Raw genomic sequence first — 24848 nt, forward strand, 5'->3', positions numbered from 1 at the left:
AAAAAGCAATTTGATATTTATTTTCTTTCTAGCTTTTACTACAAGGATGAAAAATTGAAACTAAGCCTAGCAATATAACTTAAATTAAGGGGAATACAAAAAAATTGTAATATAATTATCAAATCAAGTTTTCTTAACTCTCACTTACATCCAACAAAATTGTAATACATTTATTTTAGAATAATAATCATTATATTCAGTTTGTGATTCTACATATAATGATATAAAAATCACTATGTTTTTATTTAATTCAAATATAAATATTTTTCTATATAAAAAACAAATTGATTTTTTATTTTCTATCTAGCTTTTAATTACAACAATTAAAAATTATAACTAAACCTAGCAATATATCTTAATTTAAGATTCTTAAGGGGAATATAAAAAAGATTTTTTTTTTATCTTATTTTAAAACTTTGAATGCACTTCATATGATTTTATAGGAAAATATGTATTTTTTACTTTCAAAATAGTTTAGCTTTTAATTATTAAATACTTTAGGTTATGTGTTAGTTTATATGAAAATCTTAAATTATATATTTAAGTCACATAGTAAAATTTCGTTTTTATTATTAATAATATTTTATTACCTCAAATGCTTAAAAATACTAATGAAAATTATTATCTAAGTTGAACAATAAAAAATAAATAACTTTAAGAGATATGTATAATGTATGTATGATTATATTTAAATAAGTTATATATTTTGATATTGTATGATTTGAATAAATAAAAGTGTCAAAAAATGTTAATAACATTTAAATTAATTTGTTAAGTTTTTTATATGATTATTAAATAAATTTAAATTAATTAATACATTCTATTATACAATAATCCGCGCATTTGCGCGGGATATTATCTAGTTTTCATACTATTTGTAGCCTAAGATGTGTCGGACTAGACGTCTGAGTTGTTTCCTCAATATAAGCTCTTGTAGTTGTAGCTTTAATCCCTAAGTAAATCAGAGATATGAGTCGTTTCACCTATTATATTTGTAGAGTTAATAATTTTCACTATTTTGACTCGGAAAGATGTTGAATAAGTTTGAACTTTTGAATATGCCGCGTAAAATCTAAAATTAAAAAAATTACAAAGAGTTATCAAAAACATTCATATAAAACATTTTCTAGATTGTTATTATTATATAACTTTTATAAAAAGACAGACCAATTTTGCTTCGTTTGCTAAACGAATAAAACAAAGCTGTACTTAAAACGAAGTGTTTGTACAAATGTCTGAATCCTTAAAGAACAACATAAAAACATAACATCAGCTACTAAACTTATTCACTACAACAATATCATTACCTTGTTCTTTTTGAATCAAGAATCTGATCCTTATTTACCCAAAGTGGCCAAACCTCCAACGAATGTCCGGCCAAGGGACATCGAAAGATTAAAAAGACACATAAACCACTAAGAGGATTATGTGAGCACTGAAGAAGTAATGAAGTTCTACAAGAGACTTACGAGGAAAAGATGAATTGTTTAAACATCGGCGCCAAATCCACCACCGCCCGGGGTAAGAATCTGTAGGATGTCACCGGCTTCCACGTGTACGGTATTCTTACCACCAAGGTAGATTCTCCGTTTGTCTCTAGTGATGAGATAGTTTGCTCCACGAACTCCGTTTTGGCCACCGTTCAATCCACGTGGCGAGTGAACTCGTCTCTCTGAGAGGATACTAACCACCACAGGCTTTCTAAACTCTATCTCTCTCACTAATCCATCCCCTCCTTTATGCAACCCATTGCCTCCACTATTCTCTCTCAATCCAAATCTATGCAACAGAACAGGGTACCTGGTAAAACCCATGTCTTAGTAAAGTAAAAGTAGTTCTGACCATTCGGCTTTTCGCAGTCTTTTGTTTTGGATTTCGGAAAAACAAGTCTGGGCTAGAATTGAAGGCTAGAATTGAATCTTATTAAATCTATTTTTGTTTGCTTCTTATGTCCACTAGAATTGAATTGTAATTATCCTAATTGAGTTTGAAGTGGATTGTAGCTTTCTTAATAGCTTAGCATGTAGCTAGAAATCTAACAAGTTAATTGAGAGTTCAGTACCTTTGCTCGAAGATCTCGGGATCAGTCATCCGAGTGTTAGTCATATGGCATTGGACTCCGCTTGTCCCGTCCCATGTCGGTCCAGCTCCGCATCCTCCACCAATGGTCTCATAGTACCCAAATGTGTCGTCTCCAAATGTGAGATTATTCATGCATCCTTGGGAACAAGCACAAGCCTGGAAAGCTGTTAGAACAACATCTGTAACTCTCTGGGATGTTAGAACGTTGCCTCCAACAACAGCTGCTTTCTCGCTTGGAGACAGGAAAGAACCAGCGGGTATGCGAATTTCAACCGGAGCTAAGCAGCCTTGGTTTAGTGGAATGTCAACATTAACCAGACAGCGGAGGCAGTAAATAACTGCTGCAGATGTAACTGCTTCTGGGGCATTCCAGTTACCGTAGACTTCCGGGCTTGTGCCTGTAAAATCAAAGAAGGCTTCTCCTTTTTCAGCATCGATTGTGAGTTTTAAGTGAATCACGGATCCGTCATCCATGTAATCCTCTTCTTCTATGGTCACGGAATTACCAACCCTTGATTTAGGCGTTTCCGATGAGACTCTAATAGCAACAGACTTAAGCATTTCTCTCACTGCTTCTTCTGCGTTAAGCTGCACGTATTTCATGTAAGCCTGAACAGTTCCAAGTCCATATTGCTCAATCAGCTCTTTAATTAGAGCAATTCCTCTTTGGTTTGCAGCTATCTGAGCTTGAAGATCCGATAGATTGTCCTGAATCCTTCTGGTTCCCGGAATCTTAATTGTTGTCTCATCAGAAGAAGGGAATTGAAGAAGTTTAACGATTCCTTCTTCCTGGAAAACACCTTTTTCAACAACTTTAAATGATTTTATAGCAGCACCTTCTTCCCAAATAGCCTTTGAGAACGGGGGCATGCTTCCTGGAGTTATGCCTCCAACTTCTGCATGGTGACCTCTACTAGCCACGAAGAACACAAGCTTCCCGTTGTCAAAAACAGGCGTGATAACGGTTATATCAGGCAAATGGCTACCACCGGCGCAAGGATGATTAGTTACTAAAACATCTCCTTCGTTCAGATTTTCACCCCAATGTTTGAGCTGCCAGCGAACTGTACTCGACATGGCACCCAGATGAACTGGAACATGTGGCGCATTAGCAACTAAGCCGCCATCAGGACTAAACAAGGCGCAAGAAAAATCCAACCTTTCCTTGATATTTGTTGATATGGAAGTACGTTGCAAGGTTCTTCCCATTTGCTCAGCTATACCCATGAATCTGTGATTGAAGATGGACAGCTGAACAACATCTGCAACATTCTCTGCAAGCTTTACACTGCTAGTTGCAGACTCTATCTCGATTTTAATGTTCCCATATTTTGTGATGATGGCTTTGCACTGAGGTTCTACAATAACTGTACTATTCCCGTTCATGATGATCGCAGGGCCAGGAATCTCATGGCCAAAACCTAAGTTCTCCAACTTGAACAACGGTGTGTCATGCCATCCACCTTCAAAGTAAACCTTGTAGTGCCTCTCAACCTTAGGAGTACCAGGGGCAGCTTCAACTGCCCGTGGTTTTAATATACTAGTCACTCCAATTCCCCTAACCCGAACATCACATATGAGGAGATCTCTGTTTTGAAGTTTAAATCCATACTCTTGCTCGAAAAGCTTGAGAAACTCTGCAGCATAATCAAATGCCGAGCCATCTCCAGTTTTTTTACCCTTTACCATGATCGCTGTATCTGTGCCGTCATATCTTATATTCAAATACGTCTCAGTGGAGATATTTTCATCCTCAAAACCCTGCTCCTGGAGCTTCTTTCTCACTTCTCCTAGTAATAGATTTTCCCTTCTATAGGCCTCTGAAAGAGTTTCAGGGCCATAAACAGCTGAATATGGCTCCTGAGCATCTTCAATAACATCTGCCAAACCCATTCCATAAGCACTCAAAATTCCGCAGTATCTGTGAACAAGAACTTCTTTCATGCCCAAAGACCTAGCAATTGCACAAGCATGTTGCGGTCCAGCACCTCCAAAGCATGCAAGTGCATGATTCTTTGTTTCATGACCCTTCATCTCTGTCAGTTGCCGTATGGGACGACACATCGTCTCATTAGCAACACTAATAAATCCCATTGCTGTTTCCTCCACTGTCATGTCCTTAGCAGATGGATCCTGGCTCTTTCTATATGAATTAATCTGTCCTGCAAGCTTTTCAAATGCTACTCGTGTTGCTGCTACATCTAAGGGTTGATCTTCGTTAGGCCCAAAGATGGATGGAAAATAATCAGGAATAACAAACCCCAAAACGAGGTTTGCATCAGTAACTGCTAAGTCCCCTCCTTTCCGGTAGCAAACTGGACCTGGGTGCGCACCCACAGAATCAGGTCCTACCCGGAAAGCACCAAACTGAAACTTTAGTTTCGACCCACCACCAGCAGCAACAGTGTTTATGTCAAGTTGTGGCGCTTGTATGATTGTCCCAGCAATCTGAGTTTCTATGACTTGCTCATAACTTCCATCATAACGGCTAACATCTGTTGATGTACCACCCATATCAAATCCAATCAGCGGTTTCTCAGTTTCAAGACCAAAAAGTGTCTGTGAGTAACCAACAACTCCTCCTGCTGGACCTGATAACACAGCTTTGTGCCCTGAAAACCTACTTTCCGGTGCCAAGCCTCCATCAGATTGCATAAATAGAACATTCACTTTCCCAAGATCATCATCAAACTTGGAAATGAAACCGGATAAATACTCTTTAATCACCGGTGTCAGGTAAGCATCCACAGTGGCTGTTAGACCCCGAGGAACAGCCCGAACCATGGGTGTCAACGCAGAAGACAAGGACACATGTCTAAAACCCAACTCTAAAGCCAACTTCTCAACAGCCATCTCATGCTTTGGAAAAGTATACGAGTGCATCAAAACAACAGCCAAACAACTTATCCCTTTATCAAGCAAACCCTTCAACAACGGTTTCAAACCTTCTTCATCAAACGGCTTCACAACTCTAAGAAGCTCACCAGAAACTCCTTTAATCAAAGACCCTGAATCATCATCATCATCACCATCAAGCGCAAGCTCAACTCTTTCATCAACCTCAATCACCTCTTCATAAAGATTCGACGGTTTCGCCACAGTAAGATCAAAGATATCAGGCCGAGCTTGATTACCAATCTGCAACAAATCTTTAAACCCTTTAGTAACACATAAAGCTATCCTTTCCCCTTTCCTCTCCAACAACGCATTAGTTGCCACAGTTGTACCCATCCTGATCCACTGAATCTTATCAGTAGGTATCTTAGACGTTCTTGGTATCTTCTTCCCTGTGTACTCCTCAAGTATCCTCCTGATTCCTTCAACTGGAGCATCATCGTAGTTCGATGGATCCACTGATAAAAGCTTCAACACACGTCCATCAGAATGCCCTGGAATCTCAGCATACACATCAGTGAATGTACCTCCCCTGTCTATACAAAACCTCAGCTTCCCTTCAATTACAGTCCCCATCTCACACCTATCTGCATCAATCACAACTCAAACCACATATATAAAGCTTAATCAAATCAACCCAACAACTAAACTTCGCTAATCACCATGACACAACACAACAACAACGATGTTAAGAGATCAATTCAAATGAAACGAGGAGAGTCAAAGCATATGTATCAAAATCAAGATAGCCATGGAAATACCTTGAAGATCGCTGAAGGGTCGAGTTTTTAGAAGAGAGCGTCAACACTGAAGTGGGAGGATGATGATGAAGATGGATCAGGTGATGATGATTGATGATGAGATTGAGATATGAAGGATCTCCCCATTAACGCCAGCTTCTTTTGGTTTTCAGGTTTGACTAACTAAACCATTTCGGTTTTTCGTTGGTTAAATGTTAACCGGATAATTTTATGTAGATTTTGTAAAATCGTTTAGTTGAGCATGTTTTTAATTACACTACTGATTTGCCGACAATAAAATAATGAGCCTAATAATAATAAAATCATACAGGTTTGGACCATTTTGTGTAAGGATCTTTTGCTTTTCCGGTTTGATTACCAATTGGTTAGAAGTTCAACTTAGAACTTAATCAAGTATGTTTTATCAAAGGTTTTAATTACGCTAACAAATCATACTTGATCTATGTTCTTTATTAATCCTTTTTTTTTTTTTTTGAATTTTCACACAGATTAAGAAATGTTTTAAAATGACATTTTAAATTTTGTTTTTAATGAATGTTATACAAGTTTTTTTTTAAAGTAAGAAATAGCATGAATATGAAATGAGAATAAAGAACAAGTAATCTTTTGAAACCTTTTCTTTCAAAACATGGATCAATTAGGAACAAAGGAATACATTTGGGATTAGATAGCTTTGCATATCTTTTTAAAGATAATTATTGGTGGACCGTGGATGCATGTTAAACATGGAGTTATATATATATATATTTTTTTTGTCGGCCACATAGAGTTATATATCACTCTTCATAAACTTTTGAGAGTTTTTCACACGTGTGTTAGTGGTGTTACAGAAAAAATATATATAATAATAACAACCCAACATTGAAAACAAAAATAATGAGTGCTACCAATGTACAAAATACGTTTAATAAGGAAAAAAAGTTTACGGAGAATAATTGATGGCTCATCTTTTTTCTTTTTTTTTTTGCAACTTCGGAGTTTTGAGCCGAAACTCATAAATCTTTGTAACCAAGATACACTATGGAAAACACTGAATCGTGCGATGTATTATAAAACAACGATCTCTGCTCTCCCTCCTTTCTCTGCGAAACTTACGTGCTTCTGCATATTATTTGACACAGCAAAATTTAATTTAGTTTCCGTTTTTGTTAATCAATGTTATTAATTACGCACAACTAAATGCAATTTGTTTGTTGACCCCAAGTATAGTAATTTGACAAGAGGTCATTTTGATGAGATATACAGTACGTCTTGGAGAAATATAACCTTTACATAGATAAAGAAGCACACATTATAAGGAATATTAATATTACTACTTTAAGATGTGAATCAATCATGTGATCAAGATTTAAACCAAGTTAACGTAATTGTTTCAAAGTATGAAGTTGGATCCGATTTAGTCATTTAGAGTTTAAAGCCAACGTCTGAATTCCGTACTTGTTTGCGTTTACATGTACATATACTGTTAATCTTATACATGCTATGTTAGTGCATGTGTGTTATAAATTTAAAATGCATGGTTTCTAAATTTGATATTAAGATATATTTAACATATTGTGATAACTTCTCGTCGTTATTTACCTCTTGTGCTTTGTAATGGTTCTTTTTCTCAAAGATTCCAATTTTCCGACGTAAGCCATCGTTATCTCCGGCTTGTATCTCACCGGAGCTCTCCAAATGAACTCTTGCAATCCTGGCCGCGACTTCGGAAGCATCTTGGCAGTCTCCCATTAACTTCGTGATGTGAGACCTAGGTAGCCTTAGTGTCACCCTCGTCCGCCCAGGTCCAGGCCCATCTCCACATTCTAAACTACCGACACCGATGTCGGAAACCGTTCTCCTAGAAAGCATTAACATCTCTAGACGCTCCTTGGCGCCAACATGTATATTACCAGACATAACTCTCCGGTAGGGAAGCTTATTCCTCTTATCTACCAACAGAAGGTCCACCAGAAAATACGTTTTATTCGGCCTTAAGATCTTATTTGGCTCTAGCGGTTTGGCGCGAACTCCTAACCATTTCACGGTCTCCGGGTCTAGCAGCACATGTCCGGGATACTCCTTCGTGGCGTCACTCGCTGTTACCGGAGTTTTGAGCCGGAAAATATCACCGTCGATCTTCATAACTTTCACCTTGTTTCTTCTCACCATTATAGTGTTTCCCATTTTTTGTTTCCTTTATTGTTTTAAATGTATAGATCTCACAAAGCATGAGCTATCTTTTTATATGTTGAGGAGGTTTGGTTGAAGTTTTTGATTGGTGTGTGAAGCTTTGAAATTCTCTGGAGATTCCTATTTTTTTTTTAAATAAAGTCTTAACGTTGAAATTTAATTAACTAATTATGTGAAAAAGTCGGTCCATCTCGATACATTTGCTCATAGCTTTTTTACTTGCTAATTTAAAAAGCAAGCAATCAGTAGTCGCCAAGATGATCTTAATATTAATGACTAGGTACGTATGTTATATATTAATTTCTGTTAGGCGGTTATCCAAATTATACTCGGCCGCCATATCCACAAGAAATTTTATTCTAGCTTTCGTCCTATCCCAAATTTCCATCGTATATGCATTAATACAACTTTTTATAAAAACCTAGATTAGGACCCGTCCATCCCATGCGCGGATTTAGAGTTTTTAAAATAAAATTAAATTTAATAAAGAATATAAAATAAATATTATTAATAAATAAAAACTATCTACAAAAATAAATTGATACACGGAGTTATCCAATATGATATTTAGTATAAAAGATGAGATTCTACGATTGAGACTATTAATTATGTTTTCTTTGAATGCCCTCGCTCGTGTGAAGTTTGGGATATATCTCCGACTTTGGTCTTGTCAGATGGTTATCCAATGTGAACCTGATCAACTTATTCAATTACCATGGATTTTATGGGCAATCTGGAAGGCCATAAATAAAAAATGTTTTCAAGGTTTAGAGATCGAGGCGAATGATATAATTGCTCAGACTTTGGGCGATAAGTTAGCCTGGGAAGAGGCACTCTCTTTTACGGCGGTCATGTCAATTCCATCTCCGTATTTGGATGTCCAGGTTTCTTTACCTGGTTATCAGATTGATGGTTCTTGGAAAGTAACCAATGTGCATTAAATATTGGGCTGGTGGTGTTGCGTTGGTGAGGAGCGAACCTTGTTGTTGGGGGCTAAGTGTCTAAGACGGAGCCCCTCCCCCTACATTCAGAGTTAGAAGCATTGTTGTGGGCCATGGAGCGGATACGTGCTGCAGGGATTGCTTGTCAACATTTCGAGACTGATTGTGCTGAGTTACTCACTATTGTGCAGTGCCTAAAGATTGGTCGTCCTTCTCCAACCTGCTCGATGAGTTTAACTCACTAGAGTCCTTCCCACTATTCTATATCTCTTGGATCCTGCGTGCGTCAAATACGAAGGCAGATTGTCTTGCTCGTTCTTCGCGTTCTCTTATCTCTGAAGTTTCTTTTGTAAACCCCTTCTCTCCAGCTTGGACAACTAATCGAAGAATTTCCTATTAATTGATTGTTTGGTTGAAAAAAAAAGTAAATAGATACACTTTTAGTTAAAGAAAATAGTTGTAGATGAGTTCAAAATTATTAAAATAAAATTAAATTTAATAAAAAATATATATTTAATTCTTTTCATAAGTAAAAATAGTGTATAAAAGTAAAGAGATAAACTTTTAGTTATAAAATATATACATTACCACTAAAAGTATATTTGTACACAAAAATATATTTTACTGTTTAAATATACTCTTTAGTCTTTACTACTACTACCAATAAATTGTCTTTATGAACACATTAAATAACCTATTATATGTTTCTTCACTTTAATATTTTTATAGTTAAAAAAACACATACGTTAATATTACATACTCCTATCTTATATATTACAACAACAATCTTTTTGAATAAATTATTTGATTGGTGAAAAAAATATGAGACGATCTTTTTTTTTTTTTACTTCAACCATCTTTTTCTTTATGTAAAGGTGAGTATTTACATTTTTTTAGAAACAGTAATTAATTGTATATTTTCAAAATCATTTTTTATTTTATATAAAAAGTAATCATTTTTCTTGTAAAATTAGAAACTTAAAATTAAAATAAATAAAATATATTATAATTTCAAATTTTATGATATATATATATAATTTCCTTATAATGATCTTTTTAAAATTTTAAAGCTGTTTAAATTTAATAATTTTCTTATAATTGCCTTTTAATATTTTTAAATCTGTTAATAGTTTTGTTTTATATTTGGAAGTTTACAAAGGTTTTTTTTTCTTTAAAATATTTTAAATAAAATTAAGTTTTCTTTTCTCTACTTTACTTTTATATAAAGCCTTTTAATTGTAGGTTTTGAATTTTTACATTTTTATTTTTTAAAATTTTAATAAATTTAGAATTAACATTTTTAATATATACAACGATAAGAACGCTTTCTGCTTAGTTGATGTAGTGTTATATAATCTCTACTGTTATCTTGAATTTGTGTATTCATTTTTTTTATGCTACTTGTCCTGTAAATTAATTGAAATAACAATAACACAGCGAGAAATTTGTTAATCGCAAAAACCTTAGTTATTATGCATAAGAAACTTTGTTAACACTTCAAAGTCAAAGATTGTGTAGTATTCATTATGAAATTGAGAAACGAAACAACATTCAAAGAAACGACTATGAAAACATGTGGTAATATCTAGGAATCTTTTTATATAGTTGCTTTGATTAGACAACCAAAAAATTGCTTTAAAGACTTATTCAAGAACAATGATGTGTCAAAAAAAAGGTTAATAAAAAACAAAGAAGAAAATTTTACCAAGAAAAACAAAGCTAGTAGAAATTACTTTTTTTTTATGTAAAATATGTCATTATCTATTTGCTTATATAGAGGGCTGTATTTACAATCCTTTTCCTTTTAGGATTAACAAAAAAATTTTAATATAATAAAATTACAATTATCTTATGCTTCGTTTTACCAAACTTGAAAATTGTGATTTCTGATCGTTAAAATTGACATGTGTCACGATATGATGAGTTACTAACTTGGATATTTAATCGTTAAAACTGACACGTGTCACGATTTGGTGAGTTTTTAACTTTGATCTCTCATCGTTAAAACTAACATGTGTCACGATCTGGTGAGTTACTAACTTTGAGAATCAAGCTTTATATAATAAGATATGCATTCATGGTTCTTACAAAAAGAAAACAAAACAATATGCATTTGTGGCTTTGATTGGTAACTAAAGATGTATTGGTTTGTCTAAAGTAGTGTCTGTGTAAGAAAAAACGTGATACATGATTGCTGATGTTTTATGTGCTTGAGAAGTTTTTAGAAGGGTTGAGAAGGCAATATTGAAGGTTGGTTTAAGGATGTATTGAAGAGGAAAATTAATATTTTCTTGGTTGATTAAATTGGAGTTTTACATGGAATAGTAAAATAGCAAAAAGAAAAAATAAAAATTCATATGACATTTGGAAATCTTTTCCTATGGTGATTAGGAAGTCTTGATGGATAATATATAAAGAGGTGTTGGAATAAAGAGGTGTTGGGCAGGTCTTAGAGAGGCAAGAGAGCTGAGGCATAACGGATAAAAATCGTAGAGAGCTTTCTCATTGTGTGCGGCTTAGTTTCGCGGTTTTTAGTGCTTGTGTGATCAAGCTTCTTTGTTCGTCTGTGTGATGTGTGCGTGAAGGTTGCTTTAGAGAATTGCAGATTTGAAGACTAGACTTGTAAGAATATGTGCATTGGGGGTTTCTCAACCTGATTCTCAACAATATAAAAAATAAAAATAATAAAAAGTTAGAGAGTAAAGAAAAACGATTCTCATATGAGAAACTATAAGAAACTTGGTGAGAGACTTCTCTCATACATGTCACCATTCTATTAGTTTTGTTTTATTTTTTATTTTTTTAAATTTAAATTAAAAATTAAATTTTATAAAATCTATTAAAATAATAAAATAATGTATCTGAGAAACTTACACTTGTTGTACGAATGCATATACTCTAACATCCCGATTTTAATAGTTGGGCCAGTTTATTCTGTTACTAAGATCAGTCCATTAAAAGGCCCAAATGGAGCAGAATGGTTAAAACGACAAAAGGAATGTCGTGTGTTGTATATGTATATCCTTCTCCATTTTGCCGTCAAAGAGAAACGCAAACCTAACCCTAAAAACACACTAGCAGCTTAATCTTGATTCTTGGAGATCTGAAGTCGTGATCTTGTTGTTGGTGATGTTATTACTAAGAAGAAAGTTATCGAGAGGCCTTGTTGTTGTCGTGAGTCTCGTGAAGAAGAAGCGTTGCTAAGAAGAACGTGAGCCTTCACCACCGTCGGTCACCACCGCTGGTTATTCCGCCACCGTGTGTCACCGGAGATATCACCCGGTGACACTGGAGCAGCCGTAGCCCATCGTCCAGGCCATTATAGGTAAGGAAACCTAGATTTGTTTTATAGCTTGGGCTGGAAGTTACTGATTGTTGTAGACCCCTAATCCTTGATTTGTTTCTTGCTTGTGATGTATGTTGCTGATTTGTTTCTTGCTTGTGATGTATGTTGCTGATTTGTTTCTTGCTTGTGATGTATGTTGTTGATTTGTTTCAAAATGCCAGAAAAGTTTGTTTTTCCAAAAATACCACAAACTCCAAAAAATATTAATTTTTGATAATGTAAATTTTTGTTTTTTAGGTTTGGGTTGACAATTTTAGATTTAGGGTATTGTTTTTAGAAGAAGAGTTTAGTGTTTAGAATTCAAGGTTTAGGTTTGAATATTAAAGTTTGAGTTTAATTTTTTTGTGGTATTTTGAAAAAGGACTCATTTTAGTGGTATTTTTGAAAAATGAAATTAAAAGTGGTATTTTTAGAAAAAAAATAATTTAGTGGTTTTTTTTTTGGTAAAAAAAATTTTAGTGGTATTTATGAGAATTGCTTGTATAATATATCAATATTTGTATTTCCTTATTATCATATCCCTCCTATAAAACGAAAAGACACTTTTCAAACAAACATCAATTTTGTTAAAAACTAGATTTTAACCCGCGGTACACCGCATGATTATATTATTTTTTAAAAATATTTAATATAACTTACACCAAAATATTATGTTGGATCAAATATATATTTTTAAAAGTTGATAAAATATATATATATATATATATAGATATATTTAAAAAAAAATTATAATAATATTGAGATGTTTGTAATTTATTTGCTTTATCTATCTACCTATATTATTTTCGTTTGGAATTTAATTAATTTCAATTCATTTATTTTGGAATTTAATCAATCAAAATTAGTTGTTGTGAAAATAAAAATATATAAGTGTATTTTGCTTGTATTTTTTTAACCAACCTGCAAAAATATATAAGTGTACTAATATTAACCCTAATTCCCATCACATACTTATGATTATTTTTAGTCTAGGTTTGGACCCGTGGATAAATAAAAATTTCCATAAAATGTTGTTGCTTTTTTAGTATTGTGCATATTTTAAATTGCTAAAATCTGTATTTACACAAATTTAATTTTATTATCACAAAGTTAGTAACATTGTTGATATTACTCATATAGGACTAAATTTGATTTACTCGATAATATTTATATTGTGTAACAGGATATATTTGTATTTGATACCGAGTTAACCAAAGTAGATGAGCATCTCTTTCAATTGACTTACCGACTCTCCCGCTGCTGCTACTGCTCAGAAGAGAAGGACAAAGGACAGAAGAAAGAGACAGAGGAGTACGCGAAAGTAAAGAGGGAGAAGAGAGTTATTCGTTCTCTTTTTAGTCAAAAAAACATTTTTTTTTGTCAGTAAAAAAACATTTATAATTCTGAGATTAACTCTATAAATGACACATCTAGCAGGATTTGTAAGTTATATGATATATTTATAATTCATATAAAGTTTAAATATTTATAAATCTTATAAAGTTTAAATATTTATAATTTGTAAAAATTATTATTATATTTTAACCCACGGTGTAAAACATTTCTTTTTTGGAATTCACATTTTTTGGAATTTACAGATTTTGTTGGAGTTTATTAATAATTATTAAGATTACATAATACCAATTTTTATTAAATTAGTTTAATTGTGCATGCCCTATATTGGTGTTGTTAAAATAATAGTAATATGATGATTTTATCCATGTTGAAATATGAGATTAATGATATTTTAATTTTTTTAGTAATATTGTTTCAAACTCGTATTGTATTACACTCTCTCGGGTTGTTGACTTTGTTTTCTCCAATAGATCTTATGGTTTATAAGGTAACTGTTTTTTGTATGTTCTAAGGTAAAATATGAAGGAAAAAAAAGTTAAACAGACTTGTTAAATCTGCTTGAGGAATTGTTTTTCAAATAGACTTGTGTAATTTGTTATGAGTTGTATTTACAAATTGCTTAAAGTTTTCGTCTTCTTTTTATATATTTCATCACTTAATCCCCTATATTCAAATCAGACACTAATCACGTTGATGATCCACACACAAGAATATGTATATATTGCCAAAATTAATTAGTTACATCATCACAATCCACTGAAAAAAAGGATAATGACATTTAGAAGCGAAACATATATATTGCTCTAACAAAAAAATATACTTATAAGGAACAAAAAAGTGAAATATTTAGCAGTATGAATACTTTTGCATCATCACAAATTGACAATCGATCTTATCATATAAAATGGTTTGAATCTGTTCAGATTCAGAGGTTCTCTACGACACTTCTCTGAGATTTCTTTTTCACAAAAAAAAGCTCTTATCGGAAAATAACGAAGCAGACTGAGGATCACCAGATTTGTTTCGTACTCACGTTGGTATTGGAAGGAAGAGACTGATGATTGATGTTGTTGGTGGTGCTAACTTGGGATTAAGGACCAATTATTTATAGGCAATTAATTAGGTTTATTTTTTCACCACTTAACACACAACATATTTAATTGATTACCACGTAATTAGGGATTAAATATTGCATAATATTTATTTTTAGGGAATATGCCAAGTTTATGTGATTTGATATTTTTCCTAGCCATTAATTTGTTTCTGTATTCGAATTTGTTTATATATTAAAATTAAATGTGGTGAGTAATTAAGGACATACAAAATCGAATATAGCTGATTTATAGGCTTTCCATAACTTTATATCTTGAAATCGATTATTGCATAGATATGGTAGAGATTCTTGGGATGATTTTGGGATGATTGACTCGATTTTTTGTTGCTAAATAAGTGAAAAAATAATAAATGCCAATGACATAGGATTGTAAATAATTCTCAACTTCAAGTCGTATTTACTAAAGTTGCTGTGAAAATGTTAATATAGATTACATTAGAGTGCCATAAGAAGCCAGCCAAAATAAAGAATATGTGATAGGGATAAAACTGTCTTTTAATCATTTTTCTAATCGGATAAACGTGCAGATCTTTTTTTACCCGCTTATGTTATTTTTGGATCTTCTTATTTAATCTTATTGCCTTAGTGATTGTAAAAATTTTGTTCGTAAAATTACTTTGTTTAACTTAAAAAGAAGATATGAAAGTTTTGTTTCTGATGTTTAGGAACTGGAAGAGTTAGGTCGAAAACTTTATCCCAAACGAAAAGCGGGTCTTCTACTAATGTTTTTGATGAAGTTTGGAATCAATGGCGAGATTCGGATCTGTTGATGATGAAACTCAATTAGTGATGTGAATTTCTTTATGTTAATCAAATCAATAGTTATTATCATAATCACTTAAGATATTCCCCCACATTCTCACTATATTTGATGTTTTGCTCGTTTGAGTAGGAAAAGCATGTGTTTTAAGAACTCAGTTTCGGATATGTTCATTTGGAGGTGATAGCTATACAACAGGTCAAGAGTACAATTAAAGAGAAGTGTTGACATTGTTGTTAGAATCCTTGGTCGTATAAAGGTACGTCCCTCTCTCTTTCTCTTCTTATGCAAACATAAAAAATTGTAATTTAAATTTTTAAAATTTTGGTTGCCCATGGATTTGAACTCTTTATTATATTCTCCACCGAACGTCTTATAAGTTATATATGCATTGTTATCATACAATGTAATCTCAAAATTAATCACATAAAAGATTGGAAAGTGTGCTCCTTTACAACCACTTACGAAACATACACATATAAGACGTCGTTTCATGGGCAAAATACAGAGATGAAATTGAGTTTAGATTTATTAACTTCTGACGGTCTTAATGGTAACAATGGATTTGGTTGTGCGGGACAAATCATTTGATAATACAGTACGGTTGAACTATGGTACGTGTGGGTCAAATGTATTTGCGGAACAAGTGCGGTTAATACAAAATAAGCGGTACAAAACAATGTTTGATTGGTGAAAAACTATTTGCAGTGCAGATTTCATATTATTTTATTAATAACTAGTGTATTTATATATATTAGTTTGTTTTGTCTTAATAAATGAAATATTTTTATATTTTTATATATTTAACATAAATTATAAGTGTCATATATTTTCATAGATTTTGTAAATACATTTTTTGTAGAAAATTTATTTAACATAATTATGAATAAATTAGTAAAAATAATTGTATAAATGAATTAGTAAAAAATATAAATAATTAATATAATTGTAAATTATTATCTGCGTTGTGTTGATAAAAATTATTTTGAAACTTAAATATCCAAATTATTTAAATAAAAAATTTAACTTCTTATGTAATTATTTTATCCACAACTAAATTATTATTTATAAATTATTAAATTTTTGTAGTTATTTCCTACATATGTTAATTATGTATTATTTATTTTGTTATACATAATTTATTAGAGAAAAGACAAAGGTATTTGAAGTAATGTATGTTTTTGTTTTTGCATGTATTAAAAAATATTAAAATAATACTATAGTACTTTTTACATCAAAACCGCTGGATAATAACCATAGTCAGATAGAAAAACGCTCCAAGGCATAAACCTTTGGACAAAACCGCAAATCATTATTATTATTATTTTTTTAAAATAACGCAGATGAACAACTTTTTGTGTGATTGGTAACTTTAGTGTGGTTTTGACAAAAATGTATTGCAAAACGCCTTTTGAATGATTCCATTCACAACCTGATTCTACTATTTTTGCTTTGAGTGGTTCTCTTTCTAACAACTAATTGTTGAAACATGGATGTACCTCGAAGTTTGAGGTCAATTAATAATCCAATTCTAAGGTAGATAAAATACTATTACTAAGTCAAGGTTCTCTTTTTTACTTGCTGATGGCTGTAGTTGATGCTTCAAATTCATGGGGCAACCAGTTACATGAGATCCATTGGACATGATAAATACAAAGATGCAATGAAGAAGGATGTAAAACAGCTGGTGTCAATGTAAGTTGATTCTCTGGTGTTTTTTTTTATATTATTTGAGTCTATGTACAGCAGGTTGGTGGTTGGTTTCTCTATGAGGATAGTATAAATTTATTGGTTATAGTAAAAATTTGTAATAATGATAAATTAAGATGACATGTGGTTTTGTATCATGTTCACCATCGTGAAGATGAGTTGTCAATTTGTCATCAACCGGAACTTGCGGTATTTATGTTGTTAATAGAAAAAAATATTTTTAATGGTCTTGGAAAACCATCAGCAAAATTGAAATGATGTACTACGCCAAGTGAGTTTATTTTTGGCATTTTTAAGAGTTATTGTAAGTTTAAAGCAAGAATAGGTTGTTTGGTCTTAACGCTAAGCTTAGATAGTAGCTATATTGTAGTAGGTGAAAACGTGGGTGCTGCTTCTGGACACGTTGTGTAGTAGGGTCAATATGAAGATGGAACTGATGTACAAAGTACATATAGGGTCTCTGCTATGAGAATGCTAAGCTAATAAAAGTGTTCCTGAGGTAGTGAGGTCTTTGTATGAATTTGATGTGAACACACTATTCGCAACTGGTATCGCAATGGAACCAATCCGAAGGGCAGGTACCATGTTTTTTTCTTTGCAAAAAAAAAAAGGAACAATTCTTGGGTTCACTCATCATTCATCCCCTCTTAATTAATGAAACAAATTATTATTTAAAGAAACAAAATCTTTTTATAATTTAATTTTAATTATAAACATTATATAATAGTTTTTAATTATAACATCTAAATCCAAATTACATTTTTATAAACCCAAATCGAGATATAATTTTGTTTAATTGTGTAATTTAAATTCTAACCACTCTTTTATAAAAACCCAAATTAAAATACAATATTGTTTAATTGTAAAATCTAAACCCTAACCATTCTTTTATAAACCCAAACCGACATATAATTTTCTTTAATTGTAAAATCTAAACCCTAACAACTATTATATAAACCCAAACCGACATATAAATTTCTTTGATTGTAAAATCTAAACCCTAAACCCCAATCACTCTTTTGTAAACCCAAACTGACATATAATTTCGTTTAATTATAAAATATAAACCCTAAATCTTAACTACTATTTTGTAAACCCAAACCGACATATAATTTCGTTTAATTATAAATCTAAACCCTAAACACTAACCACTCTTTTGTAAACTCAAACCAGCATATAATTTCGTTTAATTATAAAATCTAAACCCTAACCACTATTTTGTAAACCCAAACCGACATATAATTTCGTTTAATTGTAAATTCTAAACCTAATCACTATTTTATAAACCGAAACCGACATATAATTTTGTTTAATTGTAAAAACTATACTCTAATCATTCTTTTATAAACCAAAACGACATAATTTCCTTATTAAAAATTTACATAATTTGTTTCCTTAATTTGTTTTGTATTTTTTATTTTAATTTTGATTTATTTTATAAATATGATATGCCATGGCGTTTTGTTGTATTTTGATTGGTTAATTAATAGGGGGTGAATAAAATAGGGCGTGAATAAAAGGGATGAATCCAAAAATTTTTCAAAAAAGGATAGTAATAGGATTTTTCGTAATATCATATGTAACTAGGTTAGTACTCGCGTTACGCCGCGGGATTGTTTCTCATTTAAAAAAAAAAAAATTATTTTGTGTTTTTTGAAAGACTATTTTTGTATGTTGTTTGTAATCTAAAATCATTATTAATATAGTTTATGACAATGATCATTGCTAATATTGTTGTTTTCAGTTTTTTTGTTATTATTTGTTACTGCATATTTTTGTTTATTATCATCACTTTCAAAACTATTAAATATGTCTTACCGAGTTAAACATTTCATTATGTAAACATCGACTATGTAAAATTTCGATTACTATGATCACTTTGCTATCAAAATAAAATTAACGCATCCTAATATAGAATTATTTATATCTCATTTTATACCCCACCGGATCAATTCCATTTAACTTAATCTATAATTTTTAAATTGTAGTTTACATTAATTTCATTTAATCATATATATGAAAAGAAGCCAACTCTCTCCTGAAAATGGACACATCAGCAAAAGAGAGTGTGCCAGATGTTAAATATTCAATTAGATTATGTAAGAGACCGTGTTTAATGATTTCGGTTTCAGTTTTGTAACCCCCCTCTTCATCTTCCTTTCTATGGTTTAATGACAAGTTTTGTCTCTTGTGTATGTTAAAGATGAAAATCAATGTACAAGTGAATTTCAAGGGTCAACCGATTGCAAAGGTCTTTATTCTCACTTACAATCTCCTCTCAACATATCTGATATATCTCATATTCGATTTCTTTTTGAAAGTGTTGTGTCGTTCAGTCAACTGTCGCAAAATGATTTACAGCCGCTCCATACAATTTTGATGATACGAGATTTGACAAATCTTCTTTATCACTTCCAAGTTCCAACTCTCTTTTTCCCTATTTCTCTCCTTATGCCCAAATCCAACAATGGAGACGGTCGCAAAAATAGTCTTTAGATAAAAATCATTTATAAGAATGTTGGGGCTATAAGTACTTTTCTTTTGTTGCATGGAATACTAAAGGTATTGCGGACTTTTATTGTCTGTGTAAAAAGTGATACTTTCCCCAAATGTATGCAAAGCATTTGAAGAATATGCTTGTGGTCTAGGTTTTGATTGGTGGCTGGTGAGGTTTTTTTTTTGGTTAAAAGTTTCATACATTATTGTTCTAATTAAACATCTGCACTTGTCAGTCAAATTTGAGATAGTGGTAATATATTTGCATCTTAGATCACTCTAGGCTAGAGTCTCTAGCCAAGTGGTGTGAAAGAAGGTTTATCTAACACATATATAAATTGTCACTTCAAGATAAGTACAGAGAACTAATTAAATAATAAAGCACATATTCCAAATAAGTAACTCGTAAGTTATTTAACAAAATTCTTACATTTATCTAGGTACGAGTACGACAATGTCAGTGCCATGGTTACCTTGAATGGAATGGGAAGAGATCCATGGACCATGGTACAGATGTAACTCCTTACAAAAAAGCGCATGCGTCTCGTGTTTTTGTTTTCTCTTTCCCCTAAAAAATGAACCGAGAACTTAAAAACAAGAATAGCCGAGAGGGGATCTATCATCTATGCATGAAGAACAGGTAGCCTCTGATGACTTTGATGAACATGATTTCTAAATTGTTTTCATTACCCTTTAATAGTAGAATATGTCTAATCGAAATGGGAATGAGGAAGAAAGGTTGAGGGCGTAGACAATGAAGCAAAATTTGAAATCTAAATCTCTCTCTACTACAGCGTGAAAGATTAGGTACATATGCCATTCGTTTTGTCTTTAATCTAATGTTCTTTATTACGTGAAGTTTAGTTTATTTGTACGTTTTGATTAATCTGTTGGTAAGATCTTCGTATATTATTCCTTTTAAAGATACATTGAAGGTAATTAAAAAATAAAAATAAAGTTGACATCTTACCTCTACTGCTTTGTGTTGTTCAGCTCTCCTCTTCTTTTTACAATCGAAGGATTAAGAAGAAACAGATTAATAGGCTTCGTTGCATATATACAATGAATCTATAAAGTTCTGAAAATGACATGCAGTGTTAGAAAATCAGTGTTGCAAAATGATCGGTGCAGTGTTGAAGGTAAAGTTCTAAAGACTTTTAAGTTCTCTTTTCTCCATGGTTTACCTTTTTAAGATGTGGAAGACTAGAATGTCAACAATGGAGAAAGAAGAACTTAAAAACAAGCATAATCAAAATATATTCTTTGAAGAAACCACTAACGACACCTGAGCTTGACAATGTAGAAGAGCAAATTAGAGAGAGCAGAGCTATGGAATTACTAGAGAAAAAAAAATTGACTTGATTCCAACTGATAGAAAAAAACATAAGAACTGTTAAGAAATAGTCTAAAAAGGAGCTGACTTATATGTTTATAGCTGATGGGTATAAATTGTGGCTTTTTAGGCTTCTCATGACTCTTTAACCACACATGAATCAATTATGATGGCTATAACTAGTTTGTATAAAACATAGACTTTGTATCTACAATATATTTTATGAAAACTACTCTATGTTTTTTTCTCTTTTTCTAAATTAACTCTTTTTAAAAAAAAAAAAATACAGTCCTATCTTTGCTATTAAATTGATATACATATTTACTCTTTTAAAAAAATGGTATACCCCTAAGCAAGAATTGGTCACATGTCCTATGAAACAACATAAGTGAGCTATATAAACGTGATCCTAGGTTCTAGAAATTGAAAACATCTCTCAAACCACCAAACAATACTAATGACTCTTTTATCTACGGATTAACCAAACTCTAGATGACTTTTAGATTAAATCAGAGCTCGACGTGCTTGAAGTGATACTCATCGATTGTCGAGTACTATATTAGACCATCTCCTTCCAGTGATTAGATAACGCCCCTATACATACACCAGAAACAAAACAAAGCAAACTCATGAACTCAACAACTTTGACAGTAAAGAGAGATAGAGGTTATAAGGAGAAAGGAGAAAAGAACATACTTTAGCTTGTTCTTTGGGATCTTCAATTGCTAGGCAATTTCATCAATGTGTATCCCCGGTTGTTGAAAGTTACTTCTTTGCCACCAGGTTCTTCAGGTGGAAACGAAGGAAGCTTTCCGTTAATATCAAAACACAAACAAGCGTACAACTCGCAGAACGTCGAGTGCAGTATAGCATTCTCAAAAATCAGTTGTATCACTCCTTGCAATCAAAGGTAAAGAGCAAATCAATACCATGAAGAGAGAGAGAATCACAATAGCAGAGATCAGGAAATTAAAAAAAAATAACCTTTAGGATATCAGCAGAAGTGATGCCAAAATCAATCAATTGACCTTTAAGAAGCTCGTACTTCTCCGTTTAAGAAGCTCATACTTCTCCGGGGTAAGCTTGTTCAGAATACAGCAGAGAAATCATAACAATCAGAAGATATACATCACAATCAACTTCAAGCACAAAAGCTGAAAAGAAAAGACTAATATTAGTTTGTTGACAAAACCCTTTCACAGTTTTGAGGACTCGGTCTTTATCTGAAAGAGCTCCTCTTTTAGCTGACCATGGGACTTCTGCTTTCACCAGCACGGGGGCAGGACCAGACTGTTTCACAAGATCATCATCATGTTAGCAAGAAGAGGAAATTAGTAAAAACAGCATGCCAACAACAAGTAACAAGTGACACGGAAAAACTTACCCATTGAGATGTATTTTTAGGTTCATGAGAGTCGTCTCTTAACCATTTTTTACCAGAGGTTGGAACCGGAGGACGACTATGCCAGTCACGGGTATTAGGCTGGGAATAACTAATCTAAGGCTGGTTTGTTGGCTGATAAGACCAAAAACAAGAATGTGGTTTAGAGAAAACAAGATTCGTCTGAAAAAACACAAAACAAAGAAAGATCACACAAAAACTCACTTTACTCTCGGCTGCACGATTCCTCCAACTCTGATCTTCGGCAAAAAGCTCAACTGCGATTTCCTTACAGCGCCTCAGGATATCATCAGAGAGTTGAACCGACTGCTATTGAGAAAAACATAACGATGAGTGAGTTGTTTCATAAGCAATAGAAAACAAAGCCAAGTTCAACATAAGAAATATAGTTAAAATTCAATACCTGTTTGACCTGAAGCAACTGGTCTCGGCTAAACTGCACACGTTCACCAGAGAATTTTCTCTCTACGAAAAACAAAACAAAAAGGGGATTGCTTTTCGTATTAGCTATGAATACTTCAAAGGGTTAAGAGGATTGCGCCAAGGGGATCCACTATCGCCCTATCTCTTTGTATTAGCTATGAACTGTCTTTCTGTCTGTTTGGATAAAGCAGCCGAAGAAAGGAAAATACACTATCATCAACGATGTAAAGAGATAAAATTGACTCACTTGTGTTTTGCGGATGACTTACTGATATTCATTGATGGATCGGCCTCTTCACTGCAGAAAGTCCTCCAAGTCCTCAAAGATGTTGTTTCAGGACTAGCGATAAGTCTTCCTAAGACTAGCTTCTTCACATCAGGACTATCTCAGCCTGAAATTGATCACATTGTCACTACTACAGGAATTAACCATGAGTCAGCTTCCAATAAGATACCTAGGGCTACCTTTATGCACTAAGAAGCTCACCCTTCTCGATTGTGCTCCAGTGTTACAGAAGGTTAAAAGTCACTTCAATGCCTGGTCTACGAAATCTCTCTCATTTGCTGGAAGACTCCAAATGTTACACTCAGTTATTGCTGGCATATCCAATTTTTGGAGCTCAGGTTTGGTCCTGCCAAAGAAGTGCATCAAAGAGTTAAACTCTTTGTCTAGTGCATTTTTATGGAAAGGGTAGATAGAGGGTCATCATTCAGCTCATGTGGCATGGGAAACAGTCATCCGTGATAAGAAAGAAGGAGGTTTGGGAATAAGAGATTTGTTTACTTGGAATAAAGTGTGTATGGTCAAGCTCATCTGGTTGCTCTTCTTTAGATCTGGTTCGGTATGTGTGGCCTGGTATCGAAGGGTAGTGCTATCAAATGACATGAGCTCCTTCTGGACCTGTAAGCCAAGCAACAGATTCTCCTGGTTTACAAATAAGTTGCTAAAGATTAGAGATGCTGCTTACCCTTGGATTAAAGTTAAACTAGGTAATGGTAAATCTACACAATTCTGGACAGAAAACTGGAGTAAGCTGGGTAAAATGATGACTTATCTTCAAGGTGACAGGCTCTACCAGATTGGCATTCGAAGGGGTACTCGTCTAGCTGACCTTTGGAGGCGAGAGAATTGGAATCTTCCTCCTGCATGATCTGAGGCACAGGTTAATTTCCACATTGAACTCTCAACACTCACTTTAAATGAAGAAGTTGATTCTTACCAGTGGTGGATTGATGACCATCGCAAGAATCGCCATAACACAGGTAGTATCTATTATGCGCTTAGAGAGACTTTCACTATCGTTCCCTGGAATAGTATTGTTTGGTTCCCTGAAAACAACCCTGATCTCTCCTTATCTCTACTTCATCTCTGGTTCTTTGGAGCATCTACTGTGGCGACACTAGGGTAACGATAACTAATCTCAAATGCGATCTCTTTCACTTCGATTTATCTCTCGATGACGTTTCATATGCAATTATTGAAGCTGGATGAAGATGGGTAAAGGCGGTTAAATGCTCAACCGTAATTTTGGTTCATTTCTAACTATTGGTTCAATCCTAAGTACTTGGTTCGTTTCTGTTTCTTAAACTTTATGGGTTTTATTTGGGCTATGTTTGGGCTTATAGCCTTGGAAACATTTTATTTCTTTCCTAACTTTAATTGAATGCATTTTAACAAAAAAAAAACAAAAAAAAAAATTTCAACTTACACAACATAAAGTATCAATCTTTGTCCCACATTAAAATTTCAACAATCGTAAGAAAAAAAAACCCCAAAAAGATCAAATTTTTTTTCATAATTTGATTCATAATCACATAAACAAATCCATGAAATCAAAATTGAAGAGAAATAAGGAGAAAAAACATAGGATTTTGATTTGGTGAAGAAGCTGAAATCACGCCGAAGAAGAAGATTGGTATCACAACGAGCATTCAAGCTTGGTATCACGACGAAAAAGAAAATAAATCTAGCAATTGATTAAATGCAGTGTTTAACAAAGCGTTTTCCATTTGCTTTGTCCATCTAAGTAAAAAAAAGCTTACCTGTATTAATTATTTTAATTTGATAGGCTTTTGAT

The 24848-nt window shown here is 32.9% G+C and overlaps 2 protein-coding genes and 1 long non-coding RNA gene across 14 annotated transcripts; all 3 read right to left on the reverse strand.

The window, feature by feature from the left end:
• LOC104724144 (5-oxoprolinase) lies at window positions 1186–5851 on the reverse strand. 2 transcript variants are annotated; one of them, XM_010442590.2, is made up of 3 exons: window positions 5739–5851; window positions 2063–5560; window positions 1186–1800 (listed from the first exon to the last, which is right to left on the reverse strand). In XM_010442590.2, exons 2-3 carry the CDS (start codon window positions 5551–5553, stop codon window positions 1488–1490), a joined length of 3804 nt encoding a protein of 1267 aa, XP_010440892.1. In that variant the 5' UTR covers window positions 5554–5560; window positions 5739–5851; the 3' UTR covers window positions 1186–1487. The 2 variants fall into 2 exon arrangements, with proteins under 2 accessions (XP_010440892.1, XP_010440891.1); XM_010442589.2 differs by having other exon boundaries at window positions 2063–5564.
• On the reverse strand, window positions 6786–7904 carry LOC104724145 (uncharacterized protein At1g66480-like). Its single transcript, XM_010442592.1, has 2 exons — window positions 7320–7904; window positions 6786–6839 (listed from the first exon to the last, which is right to left on the reverse strand). The coding sequence occupies exons 1-2, from the start codon at window positions 7902–7904 to the stop codon at window positions 6786–6788; spliced, it is 639 nt and encodes a 212-aa protein (XP_010440894.1).
• On the reverse strand, window positions 19982–24243 carry LOC104724146. Of its 11 annotated transcripts, none has more exons than XR_757540.2 (12): window positions 23991–24243; window positions 23555–23922; window positions 23258–23402; window positions 23040–23162; window positions 22751–22944; window positions 22552–22653; window positions 22330–22461; window positions 22138–22235; window positions 21930–22027; window positions 21642–21842; window positions 20583–21539; window positions 19982–20180 (listed from the first exon to the last, which is right to left on the reverse strand). It is a non-coding gene; the product is annotated as an uncharacterized LOC104724146 (long non-coding RNA). The 11 variants fall into 11 exon arrangements; XR_757537.2 differs by having other exon boundaries at window positions 20583–20690; window positions 20797–21539; window positions 21930–22235; window positions 23991–24242; XR_757539.2 differs by having other exon boundaries at window positions 21930–22235; window positions 23555–23913.

The sequence above is a fragment of the Camelina sativa genome, chromosome 11, assembly GCF_000633955.1.
Source record: "Camelina sativa cultivar DH55 chromosome 11, Cs, whole genome shotgun sequence".
Taxonomy (NCBI): domain Eukaryota; kingdom Viridiplantae; phylum Streptophyta; class Magnoliopsida; order Brassicales; family Brassicaceae; genus Camelina; species Camelina sativa.